The 14,110-nt window shown below is 43.6% G+C and overlaps 1 protein-coding gene across 1 annotated transcript in view; it reads left to right on the top strand.

The window, feature by feature from the left end:
• MTHFD1 (methylenetetrahydrofolate dehydrogenase, cyclohydrolase and formyltetrahydrofolate synthetase 1) overlaps nucleotides 1-6,590 on the top strand; it is a 117,151-nt gene extending 110,561 nt beyond the window's left edge. Inside the window, exons 27-28 of the mRNA XM_040332917.1 lie at nucleotides 4,005-4,120; nucleotides 6,448-6,590. Of these exons, the coding sequence (XP_040188851.1) occupies nucleotides 4,005-4,094 (90 nt within the window). The 3' untranslated portion in view covers nucleotides 4,095-4,120; nucleotides 6,448-6,590. The remainder of the gene's footprint in view (nucleotides 1-4,004; nucleotides 4,121-6,447) is intronic.
• The last annotated feature ends 7,520 nt before the right edge of the window (nucleotides 6,591-14,110 follow it).

Genomic DNA, 14,110 nt, shown 5'->3' with positions numbered 1-14,110 from the left:
GTTTCTTGGCTTTGAAGATTTCTTTATGATATCGTGTTGTTATTGCCTTGTAGATGATGAGGTTATCCTCTGCAGGACTTCTTTTCCAGGCGGCTTCCGCCCTTCTGCGCTCTTGCTTCAGAAGCGACAGCTGGTTGTTGAACCAGCCGGACTTTCTTTTTCGAATGCAGGCTTTGCGTTTCGGTGCTACTAAATCGGCTGACTGTAGCAGGGCTGCGTTTATGGCGTCCAGTGTATCTGCGGCTGTTTGATGTGGATGGATTGTTTTGATTCTGTTTCCCAAGGTAGATTTGAAGAGTTCCGAATGGAGCTTCTTCTGAGATCTAGCCCAGTGTATTGTCACCGGCTTGGGTGCTTTTATCACTGGGGGAATTTTGGAGATTATGAAATTAATTGCATGGTGGTCTGTCCATGGCAATGGTTCATTTTCTAAAATGCTTATTTTCAGATTTTGTCTGAAAATTAGGTCGAGTGTGTGACCTGAAGCATGTGTTGGCCCGCATATAAGTTGCTGTAGCCCTAATCCCTCCAGGTGATCAATGCAGGCGTCCGCAATGGGATCCTGTGCGGAGTTGGCCCACAGATTAAAGTCCCCGAGCAGCAAAAGGTGTTTGCTGTTAAGGGTATAAGTGGATATAAACTCCGTTAATGATGGCAAAAACTGCGATTTTGGCCCAGGTGGCCTATAGCAGAGGAGAATGTGAACAGTCTCCTGGGGGGAAGTTTGAAGTTGAAGAGTAAGGGTTTCCATGAATGGAAGAGGATTTTGAAGGGCTGGCTTAGTGATTGTAATGCGATTCTTGTGGATCACCGCCAGGCCTCCTCCTCTTTGCCCTATTCTGTTTTCCGTTATAATGCGATAGTTTTCTGGCACCAATTCTCCGAGAATGGTGTTGCAGTCGTCTGAGAGCCAGCTTTCTGTAATAAAGAGGCAGTCTAGATCGTTTTGTAGTAAGAAATCGTGGATTTCTAATCGGTGTTTTACTGCCGATCTTGTGTTGATCAAAGCACATGATATGTGCTCGAGCTGGGTTAAATAGTTAAAATTTTTGATGGTCGATCGTCGATCGAATCTCAAAAGTTGCTCTATTTTTAAGGCCTTTTTGGTGACGGCTGGTAATGCTGTTGCGAATTGTCTCAGACCCCGAATAGAGTGCGCAGAGTATCGCAGATTAGCCATTGTCGCCAGTCACATTGTCATCAGTCTTTCCTAATTGCGGCGGCCGCGAATGAGGCCTGGTCTGGCGCGGATGCGGGAAGAGCCGCGAGACGCCGGACGTGATGGGTGGAAGACTGTCCAAGTGAGCCGTCACTCGTTGAGTCTTCTCTCCCCGATTGGTCCAGAGGAAGGCGAAAAACCCCCGGCGTGCTGTGCCAATCTGCAGCGATCGGGGGAAAAAATTCCTTCCTGACCCCTTAACGGCGATCGGTGCAACCCTGGATCAATTGGCTAGGGGGGTGTGGTGGACCCTGCCTGGCTGCACTATCCCTGGGGAGAGCCGACTCGTTTGAGAGCGTCCTGCTCTGACTATCCCTGGGGTGAGCAGACTAAGATGAGAGCGTCTGCTGCACCGCTGAATCTATATAGCAAGAGTTCCAACTTTATTAGCTGCAAGCTTGTTCTGGATCAATGATTGAAAAAAATAATGAAGACTCCTGTCTTACCTCCTGTTTCAAACTCCTGGTTTTTAACTCGCACTTTTGATCAAAGAATGCACTTCTGATCAGAGAGTCCACATGTGAAGCCACCATCAACTGGGAGCCAGCTCCTCTGGGAGCTTGTACAGCCACTTTAATACTCACCTGTGAAGACCTGTGAACAAACACACACCTGTGAACAATTAAACCCTCCCCTTAATTAGCAGAAAGGAAAAAGAAAAAAAAGCTGTTTAAAAAGTGTCAGAGAAAAAGAGGGGAAAAAACAAATCTGCAAGCAGAAGCAAATGATAGCCAAATCCTGGTTTTTAACTCGCACTTTTGATCAAAGAATGCACTTCTGATCAGAGAGTCCACATGTGAAGCCACATGATTTTCGATTTCTGCTGCGACATTCAGATGGTAGGGTCAGAATTTGGCAACATGAAAGAATGGATCCATCCTGCCTTGTGTCAATAGTTCAGGCTGGTGGTGGTGTATTGGTGTGGGGGAATATTCTCAGGGCACACTTTGGGTCCCTTAGGTACCAATTGAGCATCGTTTAAAAGCCACGGCCTACCTGAGTATTGTTGCTGACCATGTCTATCCCATTATGACTGCAGTGTACCCATCTTCTGATGGCTCCTTCCAGCAGAATAACGCACCATGTCACAAAGCTCCAATCATCTTACCACTGGTTTCTTGAACATGACAATGAGGTCACTGTACTCCAATGGCCCCCACAGTCACCAGATTACACCTTTGGGATGTAATGGAAGGGGAGATTCACATCATGGACGTGCAGCCGACAAATCTGCGGCATCTGTGTGATGCTATTATGTCACTATGGACCAAAATCTCTGAGGAATGTTTCCAAAATCTTGTTGAATCCATGCCACAAAGAATAAAAGCAAAAGGGGGTCCAACCCGGTACTAGCAAGGTGTACCTAATAAAGTGGCCAGTAAATGTGTGTGTGTGTGTGTGTGTGTGTATATTTTCATAAATTATTTTGAACAAGAATGCGTAGTTGCAGAGAACTTTGGGCCAGATTCACAGAGGATATACGACGGCGTATCTCCTGATACACCGTCGTATCTCCTGTCGTATCTATGCGGCTGATTCATAGAATCAGTTCTGCATAGATAGCCCTAAGATCCGACAGGTGTAATTGACTTAAACCATCGGATCTTAGGATGCAATACTTCAGCCGCCGCTGGGGGGAGTTCGCGTCGTATTCCAGCGTCGGGTATGCAAATTAGCAGTTACGGCGATCCACGAAGGTTTTTCCCGTCGCAAAGTTAGGTGTGCTTTAACATGGTGTAAAATTACTCCACCATGTTAAAGTATGCCCGTCGTTCCCGCGTCGCTTTTGAATTTTTTTTTTCCCGGCGTAAGTACGTTACGCACGTCGCGATTCACAAACACGCCGGGCCGCCGTAAGTTCGCGCAAAGCACGTCGGGAAAATTGCGAACGGAGCATGCGCAGAACGTCCGGCGCAGGAGCGCGCCTAATTTTAATGGTACCCGCCCCATTTGAATTGGGCGGGCTTGCGCCGGACGACTTTACGTTACACCGCCGCAAGTTTCCAGGTAAGTGCTTTGAGGATCAGGCACTTACACTGAAAACTTGCAGCGGTGTAACGTAAACGGGTTACGTTACACGGCCGCAAATTTTCGTGAATCTGGCCCTTTGTGCTTAACATTAGGGTTTATTTACTAAAGGCAAATCCACTTTGCACTGCAAGTGCACTTGGAAGTGCAGTCGCTGTAGATCTAAGGGGAACATGCAAGGAAAATAAAAAACAGAATTTTAGCTTGCACATGATTGATAAAATCAGCAGAGCTTCCCCTAATTTCAGATCTTCCCCTCAGATCTACAGTGATGCACTTGCAGTGCAAAGTGGATTTACCTTTAGTAAATCAACCCCCATTATCTCTACATTTCCTCTTCCATATGTCTGTTTCAGCAGCAGATGAGGCTGTCAAGGGAGTTTTGATTCAATTAGTAAAAGGAAGTGAGCTTTATAAGAAAAAGCGTCCACTTAAAAATAGAACTTTTTCATAAGTTCCTATATGAGAGCAGTTGTTATAAGGGACGCTGCTATTGTCATGACTATTTTGGAAGCAACAGAACTGCAGTAGTGCAGCCAGATCTCCGTCTGCTCCTATGGAGGTAAAAAATGATTTTTGTCTGAAGGGTTTTTTAGACATTCTGGAGGAGACAGGAGGACTGCAGCATTAGTAGGAATGATAACACAATAAAGATCTTATTTTCTTATAGTTTTAGCATGCTCATTACATTAAGAACTTACACCAAGTCTTTATTGATACATATAAATGACACTAATCCTTTGCTCGTGTTTTGTAGATGAGCACAATGCCTGGTCTCCCAACTAGACCGTGTTTCTATGATATCGATCTGGATCCTGACACAGAGCAAGTAAATGGATTGTTCTGAAATCTCGAGTCTGTGTATACTAAATGGTAAGATTGTAGCGCTGCACCCACCCATTATCCTTCTGTGTAGTATATAATTCTCTACAGTGCTACAGAAGCACTTCAAGGAAACCTGTACTTAGAGAAACATGGAGACTTAGGAAGGCTACATTTAGAAGCTATAAAAATTAATAATTTGTCAATACAACCCTACTTTTCGGCAATTTAGAATCCATGAAATCCTGAAATAATGGTCCCATGGCTGAAAATAACAATAATTATGGCAAATAACAGTAGCTCAGTGAATTACCTTTTGAGTTGAAGTCCTGTTCTAGATTCAGCTTCTTTTATCAGCTGCAATTTCTTAAAGTATTACTAAAGGCAAAACTTTTTTAGTTTTAGATAGTCGAGAGGGATTAGAACATCCACTAGGTTTTTATTGTTGTCTCTGCCCCTCATTAAAGAGATTCATCCTCTCTATCTGTCCTGTTTACCATTATCAGTGAAAGTCCCAAATGTTGGGTTGCCCCAGAAAAGGAGAAAGGTTGGGGTTACCCATTGACAGGTACGGGTCACACCGCTCTCTCTGACGAATTGCGTCAGAGATGGGGCAGGGTCACCCGCGCACATGACGGGTGGCCCCGCCCTCAGCTATAAAAGAGCTGTCACACCGGGAGAGCGTCATTCGGCCGTGCGCCTCCTACAGAAGCAGTATCTTTTGTAGCGGCAGGGTTTTTTTTTTTTTTTTCTGTATCGCTCGAGACTGGATAGCATTGTTGGAGCCTTTTTATTTTTTTTATTATTTTTTTTTTTTTTAAAAAGGACTTGTCCCAAACTGTCTCCTGTGTTTTTTTGTGAAATGATAGGCGTACAGCTTACCCCGTTACCAATTCACATGGGGGGGCCGGGATATGCAGTTGCCCTTTGTTAAAGATAAGCCCCTCGCCCGCAGACCCCCATAATCAACGGGCAAGAGTTGTGGGGATGAGGCCCTTGTCCCCATCAACATGGGAACATTCTCCCCATGTTGAAGGCATGTGGCCTGGTACAGTTCAGAAAGGGGGTGGCGCTCTCTTGTCCCCCCTCTTTTCCTGCGGCCCGCCAGGTTGCGTGCTCGGATAAGGGTCTGGTATGGATTTTTGGGGGGAACCCCACGCAATTTAAAAAAAAATGGCGCAGGGTTCCTCTTAATTTCTATACCAGACCTGAAGGGCCTGATATGGAATTTGGGGGGGACACCAACGCATTTTTTTTATTATTTTGGTTCGGGGTTCCCCTTAATATTCATACCAGACACAAAGGGTCTGGTAATGGACTAAGGGGGAACCCATGCTGTTTTTTTTTCAATGACTTTTATCTGTATTGCCGGGACCCGACAATTCATTATAGCCGCAGCTTTTTTTCCTTTTAGAAATTTCATATTGTACAGGGACTTTTCTAAGCACGGGACACATGCGCTACTTTACAGGCATACTATACACACACCCCAGGTATGAAATGTTAAGGAATATTTCACTTTTATTGTTTCACTTTAAGCATTATTAAAATCACTGCTCTCGAAAAAACAGCCATTTTTTAAAACTTTTTTTGCATTGATACATGTCCCCTGGTGCAGGACCCAGGTCCCCAAACACTTTTTATGACAATAACTGCATATTAACCTTTAAAATTAGCACTTTTGAGATCTCCCATAGACTTTTAATGGGTGTTCCGCGGCTTTTCGAATTTGCCGGGAACACCCCAATTTGTTCGCTGTTGGGCGAACAGCCAATGTTCGAGTCGAACTCTTTTTCGATTCGAACATAAAGCTCATCCCTACTCAGGACCAATGGTTCCCAATCTGTGGTACACAAACCTTTCAAGGGGTATACTCCAGGACATTAAGGGGAATGCAAAATAGAAAATGATTAATGGCCAAAAGAGCTAGCAGTATACCTGCGACTATGAAATCACCCAGTACTACCGACTTTTTTGATTGGTTACTGGGTCTCTGGTTTGTGTACTTGTAGCTCTGGCCTGGCTGTGTGAATGTTTGTGACGTCAAGGTTGCATGCAAATAACTTCCTTGTTTGGAGAGAGAAAGAGGGAGGGGTGAAGTGGTTGAGTTGATGGTCACATAACTGCCAGTTTGGAACACTTTTGCAGGTTAGATTAAGTTACAAAAAAGTAATCAAACAGTAGGCAGAAACCAGAGTCAGAACTTTTCTTGGATCCTGCAATTTGGTTTATAAACTTTCCTTCTGTATGTATGGCCTTCTGTTGACCTCTGTGCCACTAGAAATATAAATTTCCTATTGTGCTTTTTGTTTAACGCAGAAATAGCTGGAAATTCCAGAATAAAGTAATTTCTGATTTTTGTCTCTGCTTACTTACAGTGTTTTAAAGCTGGCTGATCAGCTCTCAAGCCATGGACTAGCTGCCATTGAAACTCTGCTGTAAAATCTTTTTGCTTTACTGTCTACAAAAGGTCTCATTGCAAACCTATCTGTCTGGAAAATAAATATATATTTTACAAAAAGGTTTGTGTTGTGTTATCATTTGTTTTAATTTTTCCGGTGCTGGTTAAGTTGTAAGATGTAATGGGCTTTACATGTATCCCCTGACCGCACCAAAGGGCCACACATTATATTCAGCTTATGTATTGCTACAGTGAGCAATTGCAGACATGCAGGAGATGATCAAAGCTTGTGGAAGGTACTGTAGGAGATGGTCAAAAACTCTAGACATACTGCAGGAGATCCTCAGAGCCTGGGACAAACAACGGAACATGGTCAGAGACTGTGGACATACTGCGGGAGATGGTGAGAAACTAGGGACATACTGCAAGAGATGGTCAGAGGCTACAGACATACTGCAGGAGATGGTCAGAGCATAGGACAAGCAACAGGGATGGCCATAGACTATGAACATACTGCAGACATACTAGAGGAGATGGTCAGAGCCTGCAGACATACTACAGGAGAAGATCAGAGACTGAACATACTAAAGGCAAGTCAGCCTGTCATAGAGTTTTACAGACTGCCGGCAGGTAATTCACTGAGCTATTATTATTTGCCCCCTTAATGTCCAGGCCATTTTTTGCGATACGGCACTGCGTCGCTTTAACTGACAATTGCGACGCTGTACCCAAACAAAATTAAATTTTTTTTTTTACCACAAAGAGAGCTTTCTTTTGATCACCTCTGCAGCTTTTATTTGTTGTGCTATAAACAAAAAAAGACAGACAGTTTAGGAAACTAAGGGGGGGGGGGAGAAGGCAAAGAGATAAAACCACGTTCTCAGCGCCTTCTCACGTCACTTCCGGTGTACGTCCAATTCCAGCCACTCCCTACGCGTTACATCACGACACATGACTTCATCGGGGGGATCTGATAAAGTCACGTGCCATGACGTAACGCATAGGGAGTGGCCGGAATCAGACGTACATCGGAAGTCATGTGAGAAGGCGCTTAGAACACTGTTTTATCTGTCTTTGCCTTCTTCCCCCCTCTTATTTTATTAATTATACATTTTGCACTTTATTAATCCCTTTGGGGATTTTGTTTTATTGTTTGAGTGATTATATATCACCGCGTTAGATCACTTTATATTATTATATGTCTATTTTGTGTATTGAGAACACTTTTAGGTTTTGCTGCTGGTTTTATCCATTATTATCACTTTTTTCTGTTACTTAAAAATTTTTTATTTTCTCCTAGTAGCACGAAGGACACTTTTACACAATGTCTACCTTATACCTGGCTCTTATAGTCTTCCTCCATCTATGTAATCGGTCCTATTTCACCATTGCTGCATGCTTGCCCTCTCCATGTACAAGGCAGTGTTAATAGCCCTGCACTGTATTTGCACCTCTGATGATGCGGAGGGACCACGCACAGCTTTGAGTAGAACAGAACAGAGTCCTGGTTGGACATCACTAGACACGTGACTTAATCATGGGTTACCGGAAGCTTGGAGAATGGGTTACCCATGATTAAGTCACGTGTCTAGTGATGTAACACGTGGGGGAAGAGCTACGAACGGGACGGATTGCACATCCGAATGAGGAGACACATCGTATGCTGAGCAGCCAAATGAGGATTGTTTGTTTGCTGATATTAATCGGTGGATTCGTGAGTGTGACCTATCTCAAGCTTGTCAAAATTGTTTCCATATGGTTGTGTGTTATCTGCACAATGAGGATTTCTTTTTTTGTCTCTCTGTTTTTCACATGAGCTGCACAACTGTGGAAGATCTGATACTAACATGTGAAGCAAATCAGCTTGGAGTCTGTAGAATTTGATCACCCCATACTTATCTTTCAAGCCAGTACACAGCACTTGCACTCAGGAGGTGTATTGTAGTTGCATGCTCAGTAGCATGCATTTGGACTAATTATTTTTATACACATGTACTGAATTTGAATCACCTATGGTTTGTGGTTCCGGTTCACATCACAGAAGTTAATACTCAGCGCATATTATTATTATTATTATTAATGATAGGGTACATCTCTCTTAAAGTGATTGTAAACCCTCTGGCGGAAGTTACACCTAAAGGTAAGCTTAGATTAAGCCTTACCTGTTGGTGCTTGCAATACCTTCTTCTGCGCATGCGCCGTCTTGAAAGGATGCGGTGTGGCATTTTAAGCCGGGGTCATGCCATTAAAGGCAGGTCCCGCGCGAATGCGCGTGAGTGACGTCACGCGACTCCGGACAGTCACAGAGCCGGAGTTCAAAGGCCCCGGAAGAAGAGGGGTGAAGATGGACGCTCGCTGCCATGGAGGAAGACGGCGACATCGGGGGCTTCTACTGCAAGTAAGTGTCACATAGTGGGCTACTATGCAATGCATAGTAGCCCATTATGCTTTACCTTTGCAGGGAGACATAGAGGAAGTAAACCCCATCAGGGTTTACTTCCTCTTTAACAAAACTTTAGATATCAGTAAACACCCAACCAGAGTTCTAATCCTTTCCCACGCTATTCAAAACTAAGAATGATTAGTCAACATAAAAACACAGAGCTACCATGACCTTGTTTTTGTGAAGGAGTGCCAGACCAAAGTTAGGATTCTTGGCCACCAGTATCTGCATCAGCAGTCAAAATAAGAAGCTTCTTATTTTGACTGCTGATGCAGATACTGCTGGCCAGGAATTGTAATCCAGCAATTGGCTTCCCTGCACAGATTCATACAAGAAAGTCTTATTTGAGTCTTCTCAAGGTCCTCATTTAACTGAAACCCTGATGAAGGGGGAGTTTCTTTGACCCCCGATATGCTTTGGCTGCCTTGCTTTGGCCACTTTAGGACCGGGCTTATTTTTCAAACTTGTTTGCTAGAAAATTACTTAGAACCAAGTAAACATTATATATATTTTTTCTAACACCCTAGAGCAGGGGTCTTCAAACTATGGCCCTCCAGTTGTTCAGGAACTACAATTCCCATCATGCCTAGTCATGTCTGTGAATGTCAGTGTGTTCCAATGCCTCATGGGATGTGTAGTTCTGCAACAGCTGGAGGGCCGTAGTTTGAGGATCCCTGCCCTAGAGAATAAATTGGAGGTCATTGCAATACTTTCTGTCATACTGTATTTGCACAGCGGTCTTACAATGCGCTTTTTTTTGGAAGAAATACACTTTTTTTAATTAAAATATAAGACAACAGTAAAGTTAGCCCAATTTTTTTATATTGTGAAAGATGATATTACGCCGAGTAAATTGATACCCAACATGTTACGCTTTAAAATTGTGCCCACTCGTGGAATTGCAACAAACTTTTATCCTTTAAAACAGGGGTCTCAAACTGGAAGCCTTCCAGCTGTTGGGAAACTAGACGTCCCATGAGGCATTGCACGGCTGACAGTTACAAAGCATGACTCCCACAGGCAGAGGCATGATGGGACTTGTAGTTTCGCAAAGGCTGGAGGGCCACCAGTTTGAGACCGCTGCTTTAAAATCTCCATAGGTGACATTTAAAAAAATTCTACAGGTTGCATGTTTTGCGTTACAGAGGAGGTCTAGAGCTAAATTATTGCTCTAACGATCGCAGTGATACCTCACGTGTGGTATTAACATCGTTTTCATATGCGGGCGCTAGTCACGTATACGTTCGCTTCTGCACGCGAGCTCGGCGGGACGGGGCACATTAAAATTTGTTTTTGTTTTTTTCTTATTTATTTTTTTCTTTATTTTTTTTTTTTTACACTGTTTTTTTTTTTTAAAGAGTAGCCTTGTCTTTTGTGAGCAGCCTAACCCGAGCCAGTGGGCTCTTTAAATGTTTTTTGCCCTCTCACTACTTTGTATAAGCTCATATCAAAGCGCAGGCACCTCCTGGATGCCCATTTTTCATGGTTTTGTTTTTAACAGTACAAACAAATGGCCACTGCCCCCACCTATAACTGGCCTTCGCAGCAAAGAGCACATGGAAGGGCAATGTAGGTATAACAAAACCAAAGAAAATTCCCATCTCAACTTACTGGCCAGCCAGCAACCAACCAAATGAACAGGTTGTGTTAAAAACATGGGTTTAGTTGGCACACATTTGCAAACTCATGTGTAAGCTTCAGAGCCATGTCATGGCACCCCAGTGTTATCTGCAGTCCTAACTACATTTTTCAGAGCCTCTATAGTATAGGGTGACCATAAATCCCCGGTGTTCTTCTGCCTTGGCTCAAGTCCCGGCCAGCCGCCTTGCCTGTTTATCTCCTTGCCTTCCCTGGTGGAGTGATCTTTCTCCACTCCCCACCCAGTAGTAGCCGGGGGCCCAGAGAGTGAGATTTAAGAGATTTTTTTTTTTTTAAGATTTTTTTTTTTTTTTAAGATCGAATTTGGGGGGTTGTAGCTCGATGACCAGAGGTCACAGAAACCCCACATTTGGGGGTAGGCATGGGAAGAGCTACCCCACAACTGGTTAAAATATGGGACGGCTATCATTTATGGGGGCGGAGATACGGCCTGCTTGCACAGCCTGTCAGAAGCTACATTCAGAGCGGCCAATATAAATACAAGCTGACACACTACAGCAGACTGATAGGATCACAGGGCTTATAATAATTATTTGTATATTACTCATGGTAATTAACCCCTTGCCACCCAGGCCAATTCTGACACTTCTCTACTACATGTAAAAATCATCATTTGTTTGTTGCTAGAAAATGACTCTATGGTGGTCTTTGCACTTTTTATGTTGCACGGTGTAGAGCTGCACGATTCTGGCGAAAATAAGAATTGCAATTTTTTTGCTTAGAAGATAGATCACGATTCTCTCACGATTGTTGCGGCGTAACATCATCTTTCACATAAAAAAAAAAAAAAAAAAAAAAATGGGCTAACTTCACTGTTTTGTTTTTATGGTTTTTATTATTCATTGAAGTGGGAAAATGCAGTGTGACATAACATATTGCAGCAATAGCCATTGTATTCCCTAGAGTCTCTGGTAAAATATATAATGTTTGGCAGTTCCAAGTAATTTTCTAGCAAATAATATTGCTTTCTAACTTAAGAAACAAGTGTTGGACTTTAAGTGGTTAAATTTAGTTACAATTTTAGTTAGTTACAATGTTTCATTTTGTTTACAAACTTCGCAGACTGCCCAGATTTGTTCTTTACACACAGAAGTTTATCCCTTTGATCTAAGAAGGAAGTGTCAGTTACAATGTTTCCTGTTAAAAACTTGGCAGACTGCCCAGATATTTTCTTTTGACAGCTGAAAGTCTCTCCACTTGTTATATGAAAGAATCAGCAAACTCTGCATTGAAGATCGTCAGGGGGGTTGAATCGAGATCACGATTTTTTAACGATTAATTGTGCAGCTCTAGCACGGTATTTGCGCAGCAATATTTCAAACATGTTTTTTTGGAAAAAAATGTTTCATTCATTAAAAAAACAGTTAGTTAGTTAAGTTAGCACATTTTTTTTTGGTATCCTAAGCGATGCTTTACATTTTTTTAGGTTACATGTTTAGAGTTACAGAGGAGGTCTAGTACTAGAATTATTGTTCTCGCTCTAACGATCGTGGCGTATGTAACCTGTGTGTATCTGGCTCTGATACTACCAGTGCCTACCCAGCCACTGACTAGTATCTCTCCCCAGCCTGTCCCCACACACCCTCTCACCTGCTGACCTGTGGATGGGGGAATCACTCCACTGCAGTATTATTGTGTTCTGCCAGTGCGTACAATGATCAGTGTTGCTAACTTTAGCTGGCAGCACTGATTGTTTTAAGAAAAAAAAAAACAGGCTGGTTGTACTCAAGTTGATTAATAGATTGACTTGTGTAAAACCAGCTAGCCCATACATAGATTGACTATGGCTGGTCTCTGCATAATTGGCGTAATTTCAATCCATGTATGACCCGCTTAACCACTACTCAGTCCCTAAATATCCTTCCACTCCTGTACATAGTGCTCACTGTCATACTCTCCACACTCCTCTCCTGTACATAGTGCCCACTATCATACTCTCCACACTTCTCTCCTATACATAGTGCCCACTGTCATACCCAACATACTCCTCTCCTGTACATAGTGCCCACTGTCATACCCTCCACACTCCTCTCCTATACATAGCGCCCACTGTCATACCCTCCACACTCCTCTCCTATACATAGTGTTCACTGTCATACCCTCCACACTCCTCTCCTATACATAGAGCCCACTATCATACCGTCTACATTCCTCTCCTGTACATACTGCCCCATCATACCCTCCACACTTCTCTCTGGTACGTACTACCCTCTGTCATACCCCCTCACTCTTCCTGTACATACTGCCCATTGTCATACCCTTCACACTCCTCTCCTGTACATAGTGCTTTTTTCCGTACCCTTTGTACTCCTCTCCTGTACATAGTGCCCACTGTTAGACCCTCCACATTCCTCTCCCTCACCTGCACATACTTCCCACTTATATACCGTCCATAATCCTCCCCTATGTCGCTTACCCACAAAAACAGTTCTTTAAAATTATACTGAATACCCTCAATGTTACCAGCTCTAGAATGGACACACTTTTGTTAGTTCAACTAAAGGAAATATCAGTTCTCATATTTGTTCTGCCCCATTATTAGTACTCATTTAATTTTGTGATTACTACTGGGATGTATACTGTAGAGGAACATAGGGGATCTCAGCTACTCTAAATATAGCACTTATATAAAAAAGTGGCCCTGAAAATATTTTTTAAATGTTGGCAACTGTGCACTTAAGCACTGCCCAAGGGCCACTGGGTCAGTAGGGGGCCCCATGAGAGGCTCCTGGGATCCTGTGATAATAAAGCGGTAGTAAACTTTCCTGACATTACTACTTTTTAGAGGCCCTGGGGTAGGTTATGCCACAACGTACAAGTATGCACAGCATATTAGCACATTAGTGTACACTTCAATTTTCAGACTGAGCCCTCCAGTGCTGCGATGAATCAGGCGGGGCCTGGACACTTCCATCTTCACCCGGTCTTCCTTCTGGGTTCTGTGCCTTTGGTCACTTGCCTTGGCTGGGCTGCGTTCATGTCATTCCCACACATTTATTTATTATTTATTACACCCCATTCACACCTCCGCGACAAAACGCCCGACGCCGGCCGCTCGTGCCGCTGGAGGGGAGAATTCCCATTGCTGTCTATGAGATGGTTCAAATCTCATAGACGCCGTACACCTGCGGCATGAAAAAAAGTCCCGGACCCTTTTTTTCAGGCGGCATTGGCGTTCGGCCATACAAAGCAATAGGAAGGATTTGTAAAAAAAAAGTTACACTATTCGCGGCAAAATACGCCGCGTATGCGGCGTTACTTGTCGCGGAGGTGTGAATGCAGCCTAAAAGGCCCCACCAAAATCCTCAGCACCAGGCCCATGATGTTCTTAATCTGGCCCTGGGAAGAGGATGCGATCGTGGGGCTGCCAGTGCCTTCAATGCTTCAACACAGGTGTGCTATGGGGGTGCCTGTGAATAGACTACATTGCACTTTGTCTGTCTGTCTCTCTGGCATCATGGATGGTATCATAACTCAACAGGCAGCAGGCACTCTGTCAGGGCTCTGGCTGGCTCTGTCACAGTGTGTCACATAACAT

Source organism: Rana temporaria, chromosome 13 (genome assembly GCF_905171775.1).
Source record: "Rana temporaria chromosome 13, aRanTem1.1, whole genome shotgun sequence".
NCBI lineage: Eukaryota > Metazoa > Chordata > Amphibia > Anura > Ranidae > Rana > Rana temporaria.
Note: the sequence above shows the minus strand (reverse complement) of the source record. Positions and strands in the feature narration are given on the sequence as shown.